Source organism: Protopterus annectens, chromosome 11.part0, assembly GCF_019279795.1.
Source record: "Protopterus annectens isolate FY-2018-M chromosome 11.part0, PAN1.0, whole genome shotgun sequence".
Taxonomy (NCBI): Eukaryota; Metazoa; Chordata; order Ceratodontiformes; family Protopteridae; genus Protopterus; species Protopterus annectens.
In genome coordinates, this window is record NC_056745.1 from 1,550,273,386 (window position 1) to 1,550,293,310 (window position 19,925).

At 43.6% G+C, this 19,925-nt stretch overlaps 1 protein-coding gene across 1 annotated transcript in view; it reads right to left on the minus strand.

The window, feature by feature from the left end:
• Positions 1-19,925, minus strand: part of TASOR2 (transcription activation suppressor family member 2) — a 2,454,942-nt gene that overhangs the window by 1,527,704 nt on the left and 907,313 nt on the right. The window contains exon 14 of the mRNA XM_044088824.1: positions 9,061-9,867. Within this exon, the coding sequence (XP_043944759.1) occupies positions 9,061-9,867 (807 nt within the window). The remainder of the gene's footprint in view (positions 1-9,060; positions 9,868-19,925) is intronic.

Here is a 19,925-nt window from a genome sequence, read left to right on the forward strand (position 1 = left end):
ATCGGCTCCAGCCGAGCCGATAAAGGCAAAGGTTGAACAACCTGAGGTCTCGGCTCAGAAGCCGGAGCCGAAGACCTCGATGCCTTAGAGGGCTTCCCTGTTGAGACAGACAGGGAATCCTCAGGCTTCAACAAGCCTCTCAATATGAGCTTGTTTTTCTTTCCTGCAGGACCCTGGGGCTGAAGCCATGGCAGACAGCACAGGAGTCCTGCAGGTGCAAAGGCCCCAGACAATAGACACAAGAAGTGTGAGCGTCTGTCAGAGACATTTTCTGACAGCACGCATCACACTTCTTGAATCCGGAGACCTTTGCTTCTTTAGACATAGCCTAACTGGTGAACACAAACACACACTCAAACACACCAGTTATACCCTGTCAGAATAACAAACTTTAGTAAAAATACTAAAAAATAAAGTACAATAAACAGTAGTACACTACACAAACACTCCCTAGGGAAGGGAAGGCCTAAGGCCCAAGGGAAGAACTAAAAGTTCTTTTAACAAGAAACGGGAAAAATTAGGTTCGGGGATAAAGTTCAATGAACTACACTAATTTAAGAATAATTAAACTAAAAAAGGGGTAAAAAGAGTAACTTTTATAGAAAAAGTTAAAACTTACCAGGAACCGGTAGAAAAACCAACCTCAAAGCTGTAGCGGCAAACGAGATCTGAGGTAACTCTCGCCTAGCATTGTGGGATATAAGGGGAGCCTCGAGCCGGTGGAACCAACTCTCGAGCTTTAGAGTGGCCGAGTCGGAGCCGAGGTCGGCTCCGAACCCATCCAGCAAGAATGAAGGCGAGATAGACAACTTAACATTAAACATTTCCTTCATCTACAAGCAAATACACCATATAGGTTGTATAGGATAGAAAAGTACAGATAAGTCCCAGCAAATAAAAGGGGGATGGAGGGTGGGTAACCTGGACTGCAACAGTGAATACACTTGAACATCTACATTTATGGTAGGTACACAACTGTACTATATTCATCGTGTTTCACTGTTGCAGTCATTACACTTGGGTTGAATCCCAAAGCTGAGGTTGGGTGGCTGGGTCTAAATAGGATTAGGAGAGGCTATAAGGCCCTGCAGAACTACAGTAGCAAAGCCTGCTCTGGATTTAGAGTAGAGAGGTAAGTGGTAGTGCTTGGAAAAAGTATGCACTGAACTCCAAGTTGCAGCCTCTTAAATGTCTTTGGTTGGTACTCCTCTGAGGAAGGCTGCTGAAGTGGCTGCTGCTCTGGTTGAGTGTGGCCTAATGCCCTTAGGCACTGATTTGCCATGTTGTGAATACCAGAAACAAATGCAGTGGCCTATCCATTTTGAAATAGTCTGCTTTGAGATAGCCTTTCCTTGTGATCCTGCAGCATATGCTACTAAGAGTTGCTTAGTCTTTCTGAAAGCTTTAGTTCTGTCCAAGTAGAAGCGTAGCTGTCTGTGTATGTCCAAAGAATGCAGGAGTCTCTCACCCTTATTCTGTGGGTTTGGATAAAAAGTAGGCAAATTAATGGTTTGGTTAAGGGCCACACTGGACATTACCTTAGGCATAAATGTTGGGTTCGTCCTCAGAGAAACCCTGTCTGGATGGAAAATGATAAATGGTTCCACAACCATGAGTGCCTGTAACTCTGAGACTCGTCTTGCAGAGGTTATTGCTAGGAGCATGGCTGTTTTCCAAGATAAGAACTTTATTTCAGCTGTATTGGCTGGCTCAAAAGGCGGCAGTGTGAGTTTTTCCAAGACATAATTGAGGTCCCATGCAGGTATTGGTGCTCTCCTTGGAGGTCTTATGTTTTTGGTCCCTCTGAGGTACTGTCTTAGCAATGGATGTGAAAAAAGTGGTGGTTCCGTATTGTAATGAGCTGAAGTGGCAGAGGCATGGATTTTAACTGATGAAAAGCATAGGCCTTTGTCCAGCATCTCAGTCAGGTATTGTAAAATCTGAGGAATATCTGGTACAAACCTGTCAATTCCTTGTGCCTGGTTCCAAGCACAGAATCTTGTCCATTCTTCTGCATAAGATTTTCTGGTACTGGGCCTCCTGGCCTCCAAAATAACATCCATCACTGCTTTAGAGAGAGGTGTGTTCTGAATGGCTACATTATACGCCATGCTGCCAGATTTAGGATTCTGAGTTGGCTGTGCAGGATCTGATTGTTTCGTTGGGTCAGTAAATGAGGAATTAGAGGCAATGTCCAGGCTGGGCCTTGAGACAAGCTCTTTAGGATTGGGGGCCAGTCTGGAGCAATCAGAATCATTTTTGGCTTCTCTTGTCTGACCTTAAGGAGTATCTTGGGGAGGAGAGGCAGAGGAGGAAAGGCATATACTGTTAGGTTTTTCCAGCTGAATGATAGAGCATCCACTTTCCATGCTTGCTTGTGATAAGTCCTTGTGCAGAATCTATGTAATTGACAGTTGTGAGGGGAAGCAAATTGATCTATGTCTGGGCATCCCCATTTCTTTATCATCATGCTGAAGACTTGTGGATCCAGTTTCCACTCGTGGGGATCCGTGAGGTTTCTGCTTAGTTCGTCTGCCAGAGTATTTTTCTTTCCTGGCAGGAATAGTGCTTGCAGGTGTACTTGATAAGTCAATGCTGTGTCCCACAAAGTCATGGCTTGTCTGCAGAGGGGGTAGGAATGAGTACCTCCCTGTCTATGTACCACATGACTGTAGTATTGTCCGTCCTTATCAGTAGTTGTCCTGGATGGAGTAGATCCTTGAAAGCTGTCAGGGCATTTTGAACAGCTAGCATCTCTTTTTGATTGATATGAAGATGCCTTTGGCTTGAGACATGTGCCCTGAATATATTTTCCTGCCATGTGGGCCCCCCAGGCATAATCTGAAGCATCCGTTGTTATTGACTGCCTGGCTGTGGGTAGGGTGAACGGCCGTCCCTTGTTGTGGTGACAGGCCTGTGCCCACCATCAAAACTCCTGTTGCAGGCAAGGAATGAGGGTAATTAATGTTTCCAGGCTGTGACAATGTTGAGTCCAAACACTTTTTAGATACCATTGTAGTTTCCTCATATGCAGTCTGGCATATGGAATTAGCAGAATGCAGGATACCATGAAGCCCAAAGCCTGCAGAATTTCTCTTGCAGATAACTGGGCCTTTGTTGCCAACATTTCAAAGTAAGAAGTCAGTTTCCTTTGTTTGTCTGGCGTGAGATAAGCCATCTGGGCAGTTGTATTTAAGTTTGCACCCAGGAATATTATCTCTTGAGAGGGTACTAGTTTTGATTTCTTTTCGTTTACCGTGTACCCTAGGCAAATTAGTAATCTTTTTACGAACGCCAGATGCTTTAGTAGAATGTCCTTGTTCTCTGCTTCAATAAGGCAATCGTCCAAGTAAGGGTATATTTGAATTCCTCTTAGTCTGCAAAATGCAATTACTGGTGCCAGGCATTTTGTGAAGACCCTGGGCGCAGTAGATAAGTCAAAGGACAGTGCAGATAATTGGTAGTGCATTGAGCCAGCTATGAATCTGACGTATCTTCTGCAAGATTGTCTGATTAGAATATGCAGGTATGCCTCTTTTAGGTCCAAAGTTACAAGCCAAACCTTCTTGCCCAGCATGGGCAGAAGCTGTTGCAGAGTCAACATTTTGAATTCTGGAACGTCCAGAAATGTATTTAGAATAGACAGGTCCAGTATTGGTCTCCAGGCTTTGTCTTTTCTGGGTATCAAGAAAAGTCTTGAGTAAAATCCTTGTCCCTGCTCTTGCTGTGGTACTTGCTGAATGGCCCTCATGTTCACGAGGGATGAAACTTGTTTTTGTGCCTCTGCCCATTGATTGTGTGGCAGGTCTGGCATACCTTTTGCCCTTGGCAGGGTGTGAAAGTGGAACCTGCAGCCCTGGGACACTATATTCAAGACCCATTTGCCCTGGGTGATCATGTGCCAGTTTTGAGAAAAAAGTGCTAGCCCCCCCCCCCCCCCCAGGGGGGGCTGTCAAAAGATAAGTGCTTGGTGCTGGCAGAGGAAAGTCATTGGGACGTTTTCCTGTTTGGCTGTGATTTGTCTTCTCCACTTTTGGAAGTAGAAGCGCCCCACTGTTTAGGCCTGTATGAGCCCTGGGGCTGGGATCTGCCTATGAGGCATCTGTATCTGCCTCTTTGTGGCCTGTCTGACACTGGAAAGGACCAATTCTTTGTAGGCCAGTTCCTGCTAAATCTGTTTGGCTGTACCTGTAAGAAGTCCTTTACTGTTTGCACAGATTTCGCTTTGTCCTCCATTTTCTTCAACACCTCCTCTGCTTTAACACCAAATAAGGTATCATGCTGTAATGGAGCATCTAATAATTTTGCTTTAACATGATCAGGCAGATTTTGTTCCTTTAACCAAGCATGCCTCCTAATGACAGAACCCGTAACTGCAGCCCTGCAAGAGGACTCCAGAGAATCAAAACCACATTGCAATGTATGCTTTCCCACTTGTTCAGTTGCATGCAATAAATCCTGTATTTCCTTATTTTCTGCACAATCAGAATTTGACAACATTTTCCGTTTTAGCTGTGACGTTAAGTATTGCTGATATTTAAGCATATGAAATTGGCAATTTAAATCCCTCACAGCCAAAGTAGCAGAAGTGTAAACCTTTTTAACCCCATCTGTCTAGTGCCCTTGAATCTCTATCAGAGGGGACACGTTTTTTTGCAGTAGAAGTCTTGACCCCTTTGGGACCCTGAGAAATAGTTTCTGGGGAAGCAGCAGGGTTTTTATAAAGAAATTTATGTGAATCTGGAACCCTGTAGTATCTGTCTGGTTTAACAGGGGCAGGAGGTAAAGAGTCAGGAGAAAGGCCAGACTCTGAAAATACATCATCTACAATGTCTAACACAGGAGGAATAGCCAAAGGCCTGTGCTGAGGGAGTAAAAGAAAATCTCTAAGCCTTTTGTTAGATTCTGAGTAGTCTTGGATCTCCCAGTGGAAGTGCTCCCTCATGGTATGCAGGGTTTCCCCAAAAGAATAATCCTCAGGCGGTGAGGATGAAGGGATAGATTCTTCAGCATCAGAATCCTCGTAAGGAGGAAGAGAATATTCCTGTTCAGAAGAGGAGTCAGAGGAACCTGATCTGAAGATTCATATTCTGTCTCTTGCCCAGGCCTCTTGTCAGGAGCAGGATGGGAACCCCTGATCAAGGTAATTAGGTCTTCAGCCATTTTGTGCATCTGTTTTTTAGGCATGGTAGTCTGTCCAGGAGAATGCTGTACTTGTTTCTTTGTCTTTAGAACTGTTTTAGTCTCTGCTTTGGAAGCTGAAGTAGGCTTTACATATAACTGTGTAGGTCTGAAAACACCCTCAGAAGCCGATGCCTGCTCAGCGGCTCCGGACCCATCAGAAGGAATAGTTTCCGAGTGTCCAATACCTTGAGTGTCCAGAGGCCTAGCTGGCTCCACGTGGAAGTCGTCAGCGGCCTGTGGCTCTGAGGTAGCGGGCTGTGAATGCGCCTCACTGAGAACCGGCGAACCAGTGACTGGCTTAGCGGAAGCCTCGTCAGTTTTGGACTTCGGATGCCTGCCCTTTTCTTTTTCCTTGCGCTTTTTATAAACTCCAGTCGTCGGCTGTTCCAACGGCATTATATAATTGAATCTTCGGCCAAAGTAATGAAAGGCAAAAATCGTACAGACGCTTAATAGTGCGTTGGTTAAATCTAGCACAAAACTGACAGCTAACAATGTTGTGATCAGGGCCTAGGCAAGGAATACAGTAAGAATGAAAATCCTTATGAGGTATTTGCTTCCCACAAGAAATACAATTGTTAACATTTTCTGACATCGGACTGGAGCAAGAAAAAAGTTTCCCCAACAGGGCACTTAGCTTTAATGAAGACTTCGGATCTGAAATTAGTTTTTGAAAATCTCAGGAGTCGGCCGACTGGCACTTGTGAACTGCTTTTGCTTCAGGCACCATGTGGCAAGAAAGACTGAAGAAAATGGCGTCGGCTGCATCTTTTATACCCCTGGTGCACTGACGTCAGGGAAGAGGTGACAGCAACCAATGCCGGACCTAGACTTTGGAATTCAGGCCGACTGCGGGTAGCCTGCCAGCAGGATAACCCAAATGTAATGACTGCAACAGTGAAACACGATGAACATCCACACTGCAAAGTATGTTTAACTAACTTGGTTTGCAGAATGCATTAACTCTTGTAAATCTTTATTTTCTGTACAATCTGGAAGCAACAACATTTTTTATTTAATTAGTTCCATAATATGCTGCTGGTACTTCAACATGTGAAACTGGCAATTCAAAGCTCTGATGGCAAGAGCTGCAGATGTATATACCTTCTTACCCCATCTGTCTAAAACTCTAAAATCCCTGTCCGAAGGGGTAGGATTTTTAGCTGTAGTAGCCTTAATGCCTTTAGGTCCCTTGGAAATGGTGTCTGGATTCATAGTGGGATTCTAAAAGAGAAATGTGTGAGAGTCAAGTACTCTGTAGTACCTGTCAGGCTTTCTAGGAGCTGGTGGTAAAGTATCAGGAGTAAGACTGGATTCCATGAAGACATCTAAAATATCCAGGACAGGGGGTATAGCTAGAGGCCTGTGCTGAGGCAAGTCTAAAAATTATCTGCGTCTATTTTTGGACTGAGGGTAGTCCTGGCATTCCCAGCGGAAATGCTCTCTTAAGGTATGCAAGGTTTCACCAAATGAAAAGTCCTCTGGAGGGGAGGCAGAGGGAATGGAGTCCTCTGCATCTGGATCCTCATAGGTAGACAAGGGTATGTCCTGGCAATCAGGGGGATCTGTCATCAGACTCATGGTCTGTAGAATCAGAAGGAAAATCAAGTCTTTGTCTTTTAGAGGGGGGAAGGCTGGCTTCCCCTAATTAAAGTTATAAGGTCTTCAGCCATTCTAAGCATTTGTTTCTGTGGCATGGGAGCTTGAGCATGCGCTTTGGTCGTCAGTTTTCTAGGCATAGTGCGAACTCTGGGCCTGAGAAACTTCGTAGTTTTAATCAAAAATGAAGTTGTCGGTTTAATACGAACATCGGAAGCTTGGAATACATTCTCAGAAGCCGGTGCCTGCACAGCGGCTCCAGACCCATCCAAGGTAGAGACATCCGCAGGTTCCATAGTCAAAGAAGCATCTCGTGGTATACCAGACTGTGACTGGGTCTCAGCAGAGGCCTGCGAATCTGCAAAAGCGGGTATCAGGGGCCACAGAGGCGCCTTACTGAGTACCGGAGGACTGGCAACTAGCTTAATGGAAGCGTCGTCAGGCAGTTTTCGACCTATGCGGTCTGTCTCTTGTCTTTATCCTTAAGTTTTTTCAGAAGATCGGTAGTCAGATGGCTTTATTGATGCCATTTTGGAATACGGAGGACGAGAGTGAAAGAATTTAGCGACAAAGATAACCCGACAACGAATAGTTTAGGAGTTAAACAATGCACAAAACCGACAGTGAGAAACGTCGTGGTCTGGGCCTAAACAGGTGATGCAGTAAGAATGAAAATCTCTGTGAGGTATTTGCTTTCCAAAGGCAAGACAATTGTTAACTTTTTCTGACATCAGTTAGAGCAAGAAAAAAGGATCCCCAACGTGGTACTTAGCTTTACAAGACTTCAGGTTTGAAACTCGAAAAACGAAAATTTCAGGCAGCGGCCGACCGGCACTTGCGAACTGCTTCTGCTTTGGGCTCCCACTCGGCAAGAAAAGCTGATGTAATGGCGTCAGATGCATGTTTTATACCCCTGATGACCTGACGTCATGGAAAAGGCGACAGCATCTGATGCAGAAATCCCAAGACTCTAGTATTTGGGCCGACTGAGGACTACCTGCAGACAGATAACCCAAGTGTGATGACTGCAATAGTGAAACACGAAGAACATCTGGGCTGGAAGGATCAAGAACTGGGGTGATCAACCAAGTGAAAAAAATGGCAAAAACACCCTGGGATGGGGAGGAAGATGAGTTGTGCCTCTCCCGGGCCTCAAATCTGTCTCACAAACGGAGGAATGGAATATTATCCAACTCACTATCTGGTATGTAGTCATACTCCTGCAAAGCTCAGAAAGCTGCAGAAAAATTCTGAAAGGACTAGGCCCCAAGCTATCTGTCCTAGCAAAGTCCCACACAAACATTCTGCCAAGCACATTCGGCATTGTGAGGGACTTCCCCAGTAAACCATGATATTCACTCCAATGCATTTAGGATTTTGAGAAGTTTTAGCAGCTAATGAAACAAAACGGAATCAGAACATGGCAAGGATCAGGATCCAAACTGTCTGGGAATCAAAAAGAAATAACCTGGTTAGTGCTGGGATTAAACAACACAGATGCAGTTAATGTTGATGTTATGGCAAGTGTTGCCCTGAGCAACTTCTGAAAAGATGCTGACTGGTAGAGGAGATAAACCCAACCACAGGAGCCATCAAAAAGGCTCTTCAGTGTTAGACCATTAGTAATCACAAGCAGCACAATTTGCAACTATCTTACACATTCACCATCACTGTGACAAGAATCAAAGAGAAGAGAATCTTTCTGAGGACTGCAGAAGGAGAACTGAGGACAAAAAAAAGAAAGAGATGGCAGCCAAGCTGCATTGGACTAGTGAACAAACAGTATTAAAAGAAAAGTATGAAGTCGGGGGTAATTCACTGTCACACAATTTCTTTTACTGTTCATTACCAGAACCTCAAATAATATGGAAAAGGCAATAAATTCTAAATAATGTGCACAGTTATACTCCTCTATAGTACTACAGAGGATTCTCTTCTTTGATAGTCAACTAACACATACATAGCCTTAAATCATCCTCTGTATTTACTCCATCAGTAGTGTGATATGGTAAGTATGAATCAGTGACATGTAACATTGTCAAATTACTGTCAATCCTCTTAATTACTTAAGCAAATGAAAAAATACAAAAATGGTGCTACAACAATTAATGGCAAATTTGGGATGTGTCATTTCCTTACTTCAGCTTCACATGCAAAACTATCCAAACAGCAGCAATTTTTTTTTCAAGTTTATATTTCAAAAGCTCAAAAAAGGCACAGTCTGAATGAATCATAGAAACATCCGCTCAGAGGTCTAAGTCTATGAATTTTACCCACCTCTTTTTTGCCTGTGTGGAAAACCAAGATCTGTAAGTTTGACGGTTGTTTCACTCCGATTTCTCACTTTGCTCTGTGTTTCAGAATAACGTGTGTAATGCACTGTCACTTTTTTTTTCATTCTCTCTGTCCCAACTGAAAGTAGTTCATTGGAGTTCACTTTCTTTTCTACAGTAGAAATAGTCCCCTTATGAAGACAATTTTTGTTCTTTCGTCTTGTTTTTTTTAATTTAAATTTATTATGGCCTCTGATGCTAAACTCCTTCTGGATTTCCTTATCTGAAGTTCCATTTTTATCACTGCTAACTTCATTTATTTCTGCTCCTTGTGTGATTGGAACTGACAGAGGACAAACTGAGTCACATTGGTTCTTCTGTAAGATACAATTTGCAAGTTCTTGACTTGTAGAATGACCCACAAAGTGTGAATTAGGAAGAAGAGTCTGATTATCAAACTGTTCAATGGGTTTAGGGTACTGCAAAACATATGAATCAGGATCATTAAAATAAAGCTGCAACTGGGAAAATACAGTCTGGGGACACTTCACAGTAGCAACCACTCTCACAGCATCCATTGAAGGGTCATAAAACCTCCAAGGGTCATTATTAGCATTCTGCAACTTGGATGTGGCATGTTCAGATAATTTGCTATGATCTGTTAAGTATTTTTCTACTAATGTGTTAGGAGCAGCCTTCTGGGTTCCACGGAATTTGTTTGCTTCAGTTACAGCATAATGCAGACCAGGTAACAGTGAAGCTACTTTTGATGAAAGAGCTTCTAAATTATTTAACTTTAGCTCGCTTTGCCCTGTAAAAATAACAGGAAGAAAACATTCTAAATGTGTGTAATTTACTCAATAACATCAAAACTACATGATAAAAACATTCAGAACGTTTTTCTTAAAAAGAAAAGAATAAGTAAAAACATTCAGGAGCAAATTACAAGTAACAGTTAAATACACACATACACTTGCCTTATCACTGTATCCTTATGGAATTGAAATACAAGGTCTTTAATCAATATACTGCTCTCAACCCTCAGGGGTACATTCAGAAAATCTGAAAAGTCCTCATTGGGTCGCTACTCTGGGATCACTCATTTTATTCAAATTCAAAAATATACAAACATTAAACCACAGTTCCTGATGGGATTCCAGTAGAAGTTTACCTGTTAGTAGGAGAAGCTTTCACTCAAAACTTTCTGTCACTGGCCAATAATATACCATCAGTTTAATCCCATCCTCTTGGAGGCAAACTATTCTATTGGCTCTGTCTAAACAGAGTAAACACCTTCTGAAAGTGGGTTCATACTGTTCTACATCAATTCAAAATCATGACTATAAACTTTTTATTCTCCTGTAAGTGCAGAAGAAATGCCCCTTTTCTTACCAACCTGATTAATCTTAACCAGACTGGAACTGTTATGACTCAAACCACATCTGACAACTTGCTTAAATCAGCTCTAGTAATAGAACATTGTTCTACTCATAACCAACAACCACTGTTGGCGAGTCTGGAAGCAAACAAAGCTTCTGACATAGTAAAATGGTCGTATCTATTTAGAGTTTTAAAGAAAATGGGTTTACCTCTACTTTAATTTCACTAATTATGCTTCTTTATCAGGGCTTTACACTTAACCCTAAAATAGGTTACACATTGTAAAATGAAATTTATCTTCGCTTAGGAACAAGGCAGGTGTACCCTTTATCACACCACTGATGTCCACACTTTACTTGGAACCACTTGCTGGCAATGCTTGCAGACTTTGGATAAGGAAGTTAGAACAGTTCCAGAGTCTTCTGCAATTAATAGCCATGGTTCCCCAAAGTCATCCGGACCGGACGTCTGCATAGCCTTGGATGTGCTAGGATGGCACTCCTGATGGATTACAATCCGGTCCCCATCGAGGGAACTGACCCTACCTACAGGTTTTCATCAACCTCAAGGGGTATGTCAGAGGAAGCAGGCGCAGCTGAAAAGGATTTGGGCCTAGCCTTGCTGACTTTCCTCTTTACAGATGGCTCAGAATTACTCATGGAACACTCCATAGCGTCCCTAGCCAAACGCTCAAGTCTTTGGTTTTCTAAGTACAAGTTCAAAGCCGACAGACGACTGCGCAAAGTTTTAGGGATGAAGACCTGTCAAACAGAACAGGACCGGTGGTCATGAGTGGGCCCTAAACAAAACAAACACAGCTCATGACTGTCCCTATGTGGAATTTGCCTTCCACACCTACACTTACCCTTCTTGGATGATATTAATAAAACAAAAGACAGCAGCAATATATTAAATTCCCTATGGGTTACTTATCTGAAGCTATAAGACAAACCAATGGGACCCAATAGAAGAACAAAAGTATAAGTCAACCTTTCCGAATGGCAGCGAAAAAGTTCTAAGGATGGTACATGCGGACGTCACTTTTACGGCCGACATTGCCTGTGCCTACCTGTGATGTCCCACGTACAGGTAGTGGCTCTATGCTCTTGTATACAGGCCAGATGTCGGGTTGTTGGGGGGAATACAACCCATATGTAAAGAATACTGAAACAGTGAAAAGAAGGACATCTGTAAGATACAATCTTTATGGCCTATCGGGTAATTTAATTTCAGACTACTTTTCAAAGTTACCTGGACTGTGATTAACCTCTTCTCTTCCAGTATTCTCTGTTAAAATATATTAATTTCAATAGTTACCATACAGTTGGACATCCAGGTATACTTCTTTTTCTGTTCAGCAGGACTCACTGTTGGTACATTTATTTTCAACACAAACAACTTTACAAATGCATTTTCAACCCAAGCACCTGCACAAATCAGTTTGATATACAAACAACATATAATTCTTTACAAAGGTCTAGTTAGCCATGCTGACATATGCTACATACCCCACTGCCCTACTTCAGGCATAGCTGGCAATACCTCACATCATCACATCTCTCCCCCCTTGAAGACTTGAGCTAGTTTTTCAAGTGACCCTTGAGAAACAATGCTTGAAAGGAATTAGCCTGTCTGGGAATACATTAACCCGTACCCTGTCTTGAGAACCTGTCTGCACTTGCACTGCTGACCCCACTACAGTGCTGCACTGTCAAATCATATGCCTGCAACCCTAGGCTCCACCTTAATAACTTGGCATTTTGCTGGCTGGCTAGATGTAGCCATAGATCCCCCTCAGACTGCTCCTGCCACCTACTTCAAACAGCACAAGGGCCTCCCGGTCATGGTAAGGCTTCATCATGTTAACATGGTACAATTTTTGCCCCTGCCTCGAAGTTCTACCATGTAGTTAGCATCACTGCGCTTCCTTACCACTTTTAAGGGTCCCTCCCAAGCTCCCTGCAGCTTACTGTGTCTAACAGGAATGAGTACCATGACCTGCTGTCTCACAGCATAGTCTTGGGCTCGAGCATTCCTGTCATACCAGACCTTTTTCTGTTGCTGGGCTCCTGTCAGGTTCTCATGGGCCAAGCCCATGAGCTTCCCTAAGACTTGCCCTGAGTTTTAGGACATATGCCACAATAGATTCCTTGTGGAATTCACACTCACCCTCCCACTCATCATAAATCAGATCTAAAGGCCCCCTCAACTCTATGCCCATACAGCAGCTCAAAGGTTGAAAACCTGCGGATTTCGGGGGTACCTCTCTGTAAGCAAACAGCAGATGGGGCAAATAGTTGTCTCACTCTCTCTTAAACTGGTCTGCAAATGCCCGTAGTATGGTCTTTAGTGGAGAGTTTAACCTCTCCACAAGACCATTAGTCTGGGGGTGATAGAAGGTGGTCTTTACGTGCTTCACGCACAGTGCTCCCACAGACATACCAGCACGTCCAACATGAAATTGGCACTCCTGTCAGTCAGTATTTCACTCAAGAAACCAACCCTGCTGAAAATCTCTAGCAAAGGATTTGCCACCTTCTCTGCCTGATGGAGGACAGAGCCACTGCCACAGGGTATCTAGTAGCATAATCTACTACCACTAGGATACACTTCTTCCCTGTGGACCTTGGGGTACTCAGAGGCCCCAAAATATCCACAGTTACCCTCTGAAATTACTCCTGTATCACAAAAGCAAAGGCATCAAAGGAGCCTTGACCTTGTCTCCTGCCTTACCTACTTTATGGCACTGCTCACAAGTCCTGCGGTACCCTGTTACATCCCTTGCAATAACAGGCCAATAAAAGTTCTGCATACTACGTCTCTTGGTACGTTTTATGCCCATATGATCTGCAAAAGGAATGTCATGGGCTATGGCTAGAAGTGCCAGATGGTTGACTCTAGGCACAACCAACTGCTGTATTACCTCAACCTCTAGCCCACCGTCAGGGGTCCCTACTATACAGTAACACTTTGTTCCAGTATACAGACACCTCTTTTCCTTGAGGATCAGGTGTCTCCCTAGCTACCTCCCTCAAGCCTCGTAGTGTAGGGCCCAAGAGCTGAGCCTGTCTCAACTCTATTTCAGACCCTTCCCAGCTCCCTTTCCATAGGAAGCCTGGAATCTTCTAACAGTGGTGCCTATCAGCCTGTGTACTACCAGTCACCTCTGCCCTTGCAGTCACTCTGTCCAAGGGAACATCAATACCTACCAGCAGCTGTGGCTCACCTTCAGGCTCCGTGCTACAGGGTAGTATCCTTCCTGAAATAGGCACCTCACTAGTCATGGCTTCAGGTATGGGGTCTGTCTGGGTTTCCCCAGGCTACTAGACACACGTGCCTGTCTCCAAGTCTGAACGCATGTAACTGCAATCACACAAGGTACTACATTATTAAAATTCATTCCCTATCAAGACACCTGCATGTATATCCTCAAATACACCTGCTTGCTTATTTCCTTTTTCATCCTTCCAGTCAAGGTGAACCCTGGCCAAAGGCATTTGGAATGGGGTCCCTCCTAAAGCTCTGACTGCAGCAGACTGGAGTGGAGTGGACTGCCCAAGCATGTACTGCTCCTCTTTAAGCACTGCAGGCTTCACAATGGTTATGTCATAGGCTGTGTCTCTAGCAGCGGCCTCTTTTCCATCCACTAAGATAGGATATAACCTCTAGTGATAGGCTGGTAACCCCATTGACTCCAGACAGCTTGCCAGTGGCATATTGTTACTCTCACTTGTTGGCTCCCCCAACTTTTGTTCTCCACCTTGCATTCATGGATATCTATATGATACATAGCCCTACTGGTTACATTTAAAACAGCTAACCCTTGATCCTGGCAGTGTACCTGAACTAGTGGCTTCCCCTGTTACTGGTGGATTCAGTTGGGGTGGTTTAGGCATGGGTTCCCCCTTATATCCATGTGCAGCAGTAGGTATCCCCTTCTTGCGCAGTGATGCCTTGCTTGCTAATTAGAGATCCTTTTTTTCACCAGCTCATCTGCTGAGTTACATTCCCGATCTGCCAACCAGATTCTCATGTCCACAGGCAAAGTGCTAAGGGATTGCTCCCTCACCAAAAGGACTGCCAGCTGTTCAAAAGTGGCGACCTGACACCCACTCACCCACTTAAGAAAATAAATGCTTAACTCAGCAATATAATCACTTTCATCTGCCTTAAGTCTATGCTCATGAAACATTTTTCTTTAAGATTTAGTTGTTAACTTAAAACATTCTAGTAAACATTGTTTTACTTTATCACAGTTTAAACAATCAATCTCAGACAATTTAGAAACAGCAGTTACAGCTTTACCATAGAGTAAGAGGGTCAAGAACCGTACCCAGAGCCCTTGGTCAACACTACACTATTTACATAGTCTTTCCAATGTAATAATAAAACTATCAAAGTTACCACACTCTGCAAACCATAGAATAAATTTACTGGCCTTTATTGCTTCTGGGGTGGTTATTTCCTTCACAATAACCTCCAAAACCCTTACGAACAGTTAGCATCTCCTTCACATGTTGGCACTATTTCTCATTTTCTTCAGCCTCCAAACGCCACAGTGTCTCTGCTGACTCTACATGTTTTGCTTGCTGCAGTCTCTCATTTTCTTCAGTCTCCAAATGCCACAGTCTCTCTAATGATTCTAATTCCAAACATCTGGCCTCCAGTTCAAGTCTCCAACTCCACACAGGTTTTAAGCCCATCAGGAAAAAGTGAACTGTCCTGTTTGAGGGCTGCAAATTCCCATCACTAGACTGGTTATCCTCCTGGCTGCTAGTCTGAGCAGCGACTAAGGCTGAAATAATTTCCTCTTTAGTCAGGCTGGCATGCGCCAGTCCTTTAGCTTCACACACCTTGGCCAACTGGTTCATTGCCAGGTTGCCATAATCCTCTGCTGACATCTTTGCCTGCTTTCCCTGACTAAAATAAACTAAAAAAATAAATAAAACTGTTGTGAAAATGAAACTCTGTATGTTTGCCTTGTGGCTGCTGAGAGTGCACACACCTTCAGTGCCAACTGCCTACAGGCTACAGAAATGCAATTAATAATCCCACCAGTGCCACCAATATGTAACGTCCCTCCTCTGGGTCAGTAATCAAGAAGCCTGAATGTTCACCACTGACACCGGTCACGAATGTTCACTTGGAACAAAAATAGATGGACACAGTATTTTCAGATGCAGCTCTCTGTGCTTCAAGCACAATTTCCCTTAACAGCACACAGGGAACACAGTCTGGGGGCTGGGTTTTCCCCTCTCTCTCTCTCTCCAGGCCCCCAATAAGACTACAGCAGCAGAGTTGAATCCTCATCCAAGTACCTAAGCCAAGTCTTCTACCACTCCCTCTGTGAAACCAATGCTCTGTGCTCCTGCTCCAAGACAGCTGACACACACTCTGAGATATGATTTGCTACACACACACACACACACACACACACACACACACACACACACACACACACACACACACACACACACACACACACACACACACACACACTCTTGGGAAAGACTGGCACAGATTTACTCACTGTGATGCCCTTTGCCCAGATGGTAAAGGTAGATACTGCCACCAGACACTCCAAAGCCAGCTTAAGGTTCTTACAAGGGCACTCGATTATACTGAACAAAATTAATACTAATACAAACATGAAATACTACATATCCATTTACAATTTGTTTGTGACTTTCGGCTTTTCCCGGTTAGGGGTCGCCACAGCGGAACTCCGGTCCGCTAATGATTGGTAGTTGATTTTTATGTGCCGAGTTACCAGCCCTGATGCACAACCTTCAACGAAGGTACGCCCATTCACGCATGTCTCTACGCAGAAGACGCTCTAGCTGAGAATCTAACTGGACAGCGTCTTACTGTGAGGCGACAACACTACCGCAGCACCACCACCGCGGGTCACATATCCATTTACAATAAGCACCATAACTTCAAACACAGGAAAGATTCACACAAATAAAGAAAACCAGTACTTAACTAATCTCACTATTTTCCTGACTGATCTAAAAACCTACTATTCCCTGCTTACATAAAGCAAAGCAAGATGAAGTGGGTGATTGATCCTTCTATGTCAAGTTTCAAAAACAAGCTGCACTGAGGCTTCAATCTCATCTAGTATTCGAACATCATTTCAGTGCTGGATTACAGAATGACATCACATACATCTGGTCATCTGACTTCTGGTTCCCCATTTACCCCCCTTTACTAGAAAGTGAACCAGAAGCTTGCACATGTATGCTATCATACACACAGAAACAGCTTTGCTAAGATGTGTTACGGCATCTGGAAGCCATAAAACCATTTCAACACTTCCACCTTTCCACGGTAGCACTTAGTTCACTGCTACGGACAAAACAGTAGGATTCCTAGTCCTTGTTTACACAGAATTTTTTTTCTCTGGCTACAATCAGAACTAAGATGCAATCTTTACGGCCTACCAGGTAATTTAACTTCAGACTATTTTTCAGTTCGCTGGACTGAGATTAACCTCTTCTCTACGAGTACCCTCTGTTACAATATATTCATTTCAGTAGTTACCATACAGTCTGACATAACATCTTTTCTTCTATTCAATAAACACTAGGAGTATTGTGAACAAAGTAAGTGAACTACATGCTTGGATCTCCCACCATACTCCTGATACCCATGTTCTGACTGAAACCTGGTTAAAATTCCAACACCAACACACAGAGATCTTGCCCTCTGGCTATAGGATACACTGTCTAGATCAACCAAAAAGGAAAGGTGGAGGCGTTGCTATCCTACACTCTAACCACCTTACCATTTCTAACTCTACTTTTACATCCTAAGCCTTTTCCCCAGCCGAAATTTTATCTGTAAACCTAAACATTAACAGCCATTCCACTAAAACCACTGCAGCAATTTACATTCCACCAGGTGATAATATCCCCCTACTGGAAAATATGCTTGCTCATATCTCCCAAACACATCCCAAATGAAACTATCATTCTTGGGGATGTCAACATTAACTGGCTACTATTTCTCTCTCCTCTCAAAACTCCTCACAACACCTTAATCTCTACAGCTTTACTCAACTCATCTCTGATCCCACATACTTCAATAACTCCCATACAGCCTCATCTCTCCTTGACTGGATTCTTGTCTCTCACCCTTCCAAATACCATAACCCTGAAACACTACCAAATTCCCTAAGTGATCACTGTCCAGTAAAAATACTAAGATACACATCCCATCAAGCTAAACCTCAAAGGTTTATCGAACACTGACAACTAACAAACTTTAATCATGAAACTCTCAAATCTTTACTATCAAAAGTGAACTGGAATCCCTTAAAACTACTCCCTTTGGATGAAGCTGTCCACATTTTTTAACTCTACTTTCCTTAGTATTTTAAATTCTGTGGCATCCCTTAGAACAGTCCGCATAATGTCTAACATAGCCCCATGGCTGACCGTAAACACATGTGCACTACTAAAAAAAAAAGACAGAGCATGGGAAATTTGGACTAAAACTAAACATCAACCAGACCTCCAGAAATATAAAGAAAGTACAGTTTTGTACCTACCATAAATGTAGATGTCCGATAGGTATGCATCTGCAGTCATCACATATGGGTTTGTCCTGCCTCAGGCAGCCCTTCGGTCGGCCGGATTCCAAAGTCTGGGTCCGGCGTCGGCTGATGTCGCCCTTTCCCTGACGTCAGAGCACATGGGGTATAAAAGAGTCAGCCGACGCCATCTTCCTCAGTTTTTCTTGCCCCAGATGCCACGTGCCCTCTAAGGAAGGCTAAATTTGGAGAAATGCAAAATATTCCAAACATGCACAGTAATAAAAAACAAATACACCATAATAGATAACCCCAGCTAGCTATAAGAGGGAGTATTACCCAAGAAATACCACAGAGGGGAAGGAGGGAGGGAAAACCTGACTGCAGATGCATACCTATCGGACATCTACATTTATGGTAGGTACAAAACTGTACTATGTCCTTGAAGGATGCATCTGCAGTCATCACATATGGGTAGAATACCATAGCCAATCTGGGGGTGGAGGATCTATGTATAGGATGGTGTAGCTAAAATGCCCTGCAGGACTGCCGTAGCAAAGCCTGCTCTGGATCTGGAATATAAAGGTAAATTGTAATGCTTGGAGAATGTATGCACGGAGCTCCATGTAGCAGCTTCTAAAATGTCCTTGGTAGCCACCCCTCTTAAGAAGGCTGTGGAGGTGGCTGTGGCTCTTGTGGAATGAGGTCTAATGTTAGCTGGCACAGGTTTTCCATGAAAGGAGTAACAAAAACTAATGCAATTCCCTATCCATTTTGAGATTGTCTGTTTGGAAATTGCTTTTCCTTGTGCACTAGCAGCATATGCTACCAACAGCTGGTCAGTTTTTCTGTAACTTTTAGTTCTGTCCAAGTAGTAGTGCAACTGTCTGTGTATGTCCAGGGTGTGCAGAAGTTTCTCCCCTTTGTTTTGTGGATTCGGAAAGAAGGTAGGCAAATGAATAGCTTGGTTTAATGAGACCCTGGATACCACCTTTGGCATAAATGTAGGATTGGTTCTCAATGAGACTCTGTCCTGATGAAAAATAGTAAATGGCTGTACTGCCATGAGGGCCTGTAACTCAGATACTCTTCTTGCTGAGGTTATGGCCAGAAGGAAGGCAGTCTTCCAAGACAAGAACTGTAGCTCTGCAGATGCTGCTGGTTCAAAGGGAGGCAGTGTTAGTTTTTCCAACATGAAGTTTAGGTCCCAAGTAGGCAGTGGTGGTGTCCTTGGAGGCTTGATGTTTTTGATCCCTCTTAGAAACTGCCTTAGGAGAGGATGTGAGAAGACAGGTGGATCAGTATTGTACTCTGCTGAAATTGCTGAAGCATGAATTTTAATGGAAGAGTACGACAGACCATTGTGGAACATTTCTGTCAAGTATTCCAGGATACGTGCCATGTTCATCACTGTCACATCTAGGCCCTTTGTGGTGTTCCAAATGAGAAATCTTTTCCATTTTGCTGAAGATGCCTTTCTTGTGGAAGGCCGGCGAGCTTCCATGATAATATCCTTCACTCTCTGGGATAGCCTGTCCTGAGGAGGAATCAAGGTATTTTCCAGGCTGTTAGTTGCAAGGTTTTCAGGTTGGAATGCAGAGTTTTGTAATTGTGCTGTGTCCGGAGCAGTGGCCATTGAGGAAGAGGCCATGGTTTTGTGCGTGACATGCTCTTTAACAGTGGGTACCACTGCTGTCTTGGCCAGTCCGGAGCTATCAGAATCACTTTTGGCTGCTCTGTCCTGATCTTCAGTAAGACCTTGGTCATTAATGGGAGAGGTGGAAATGCATACACTGTTAGAGTTCTCCAGCTGAAAGAGAGGGCGTCCACTTTCCATGCTTGTGGGTGGTATGTCCTTGAGCAGAATTTCTTCAGCTGATGATTGTGGGGGGAAGCAAAAAGATCTATATCCGGCCTGTCCCATGATTGTGTTATCTGTAGAAAGATGTCTG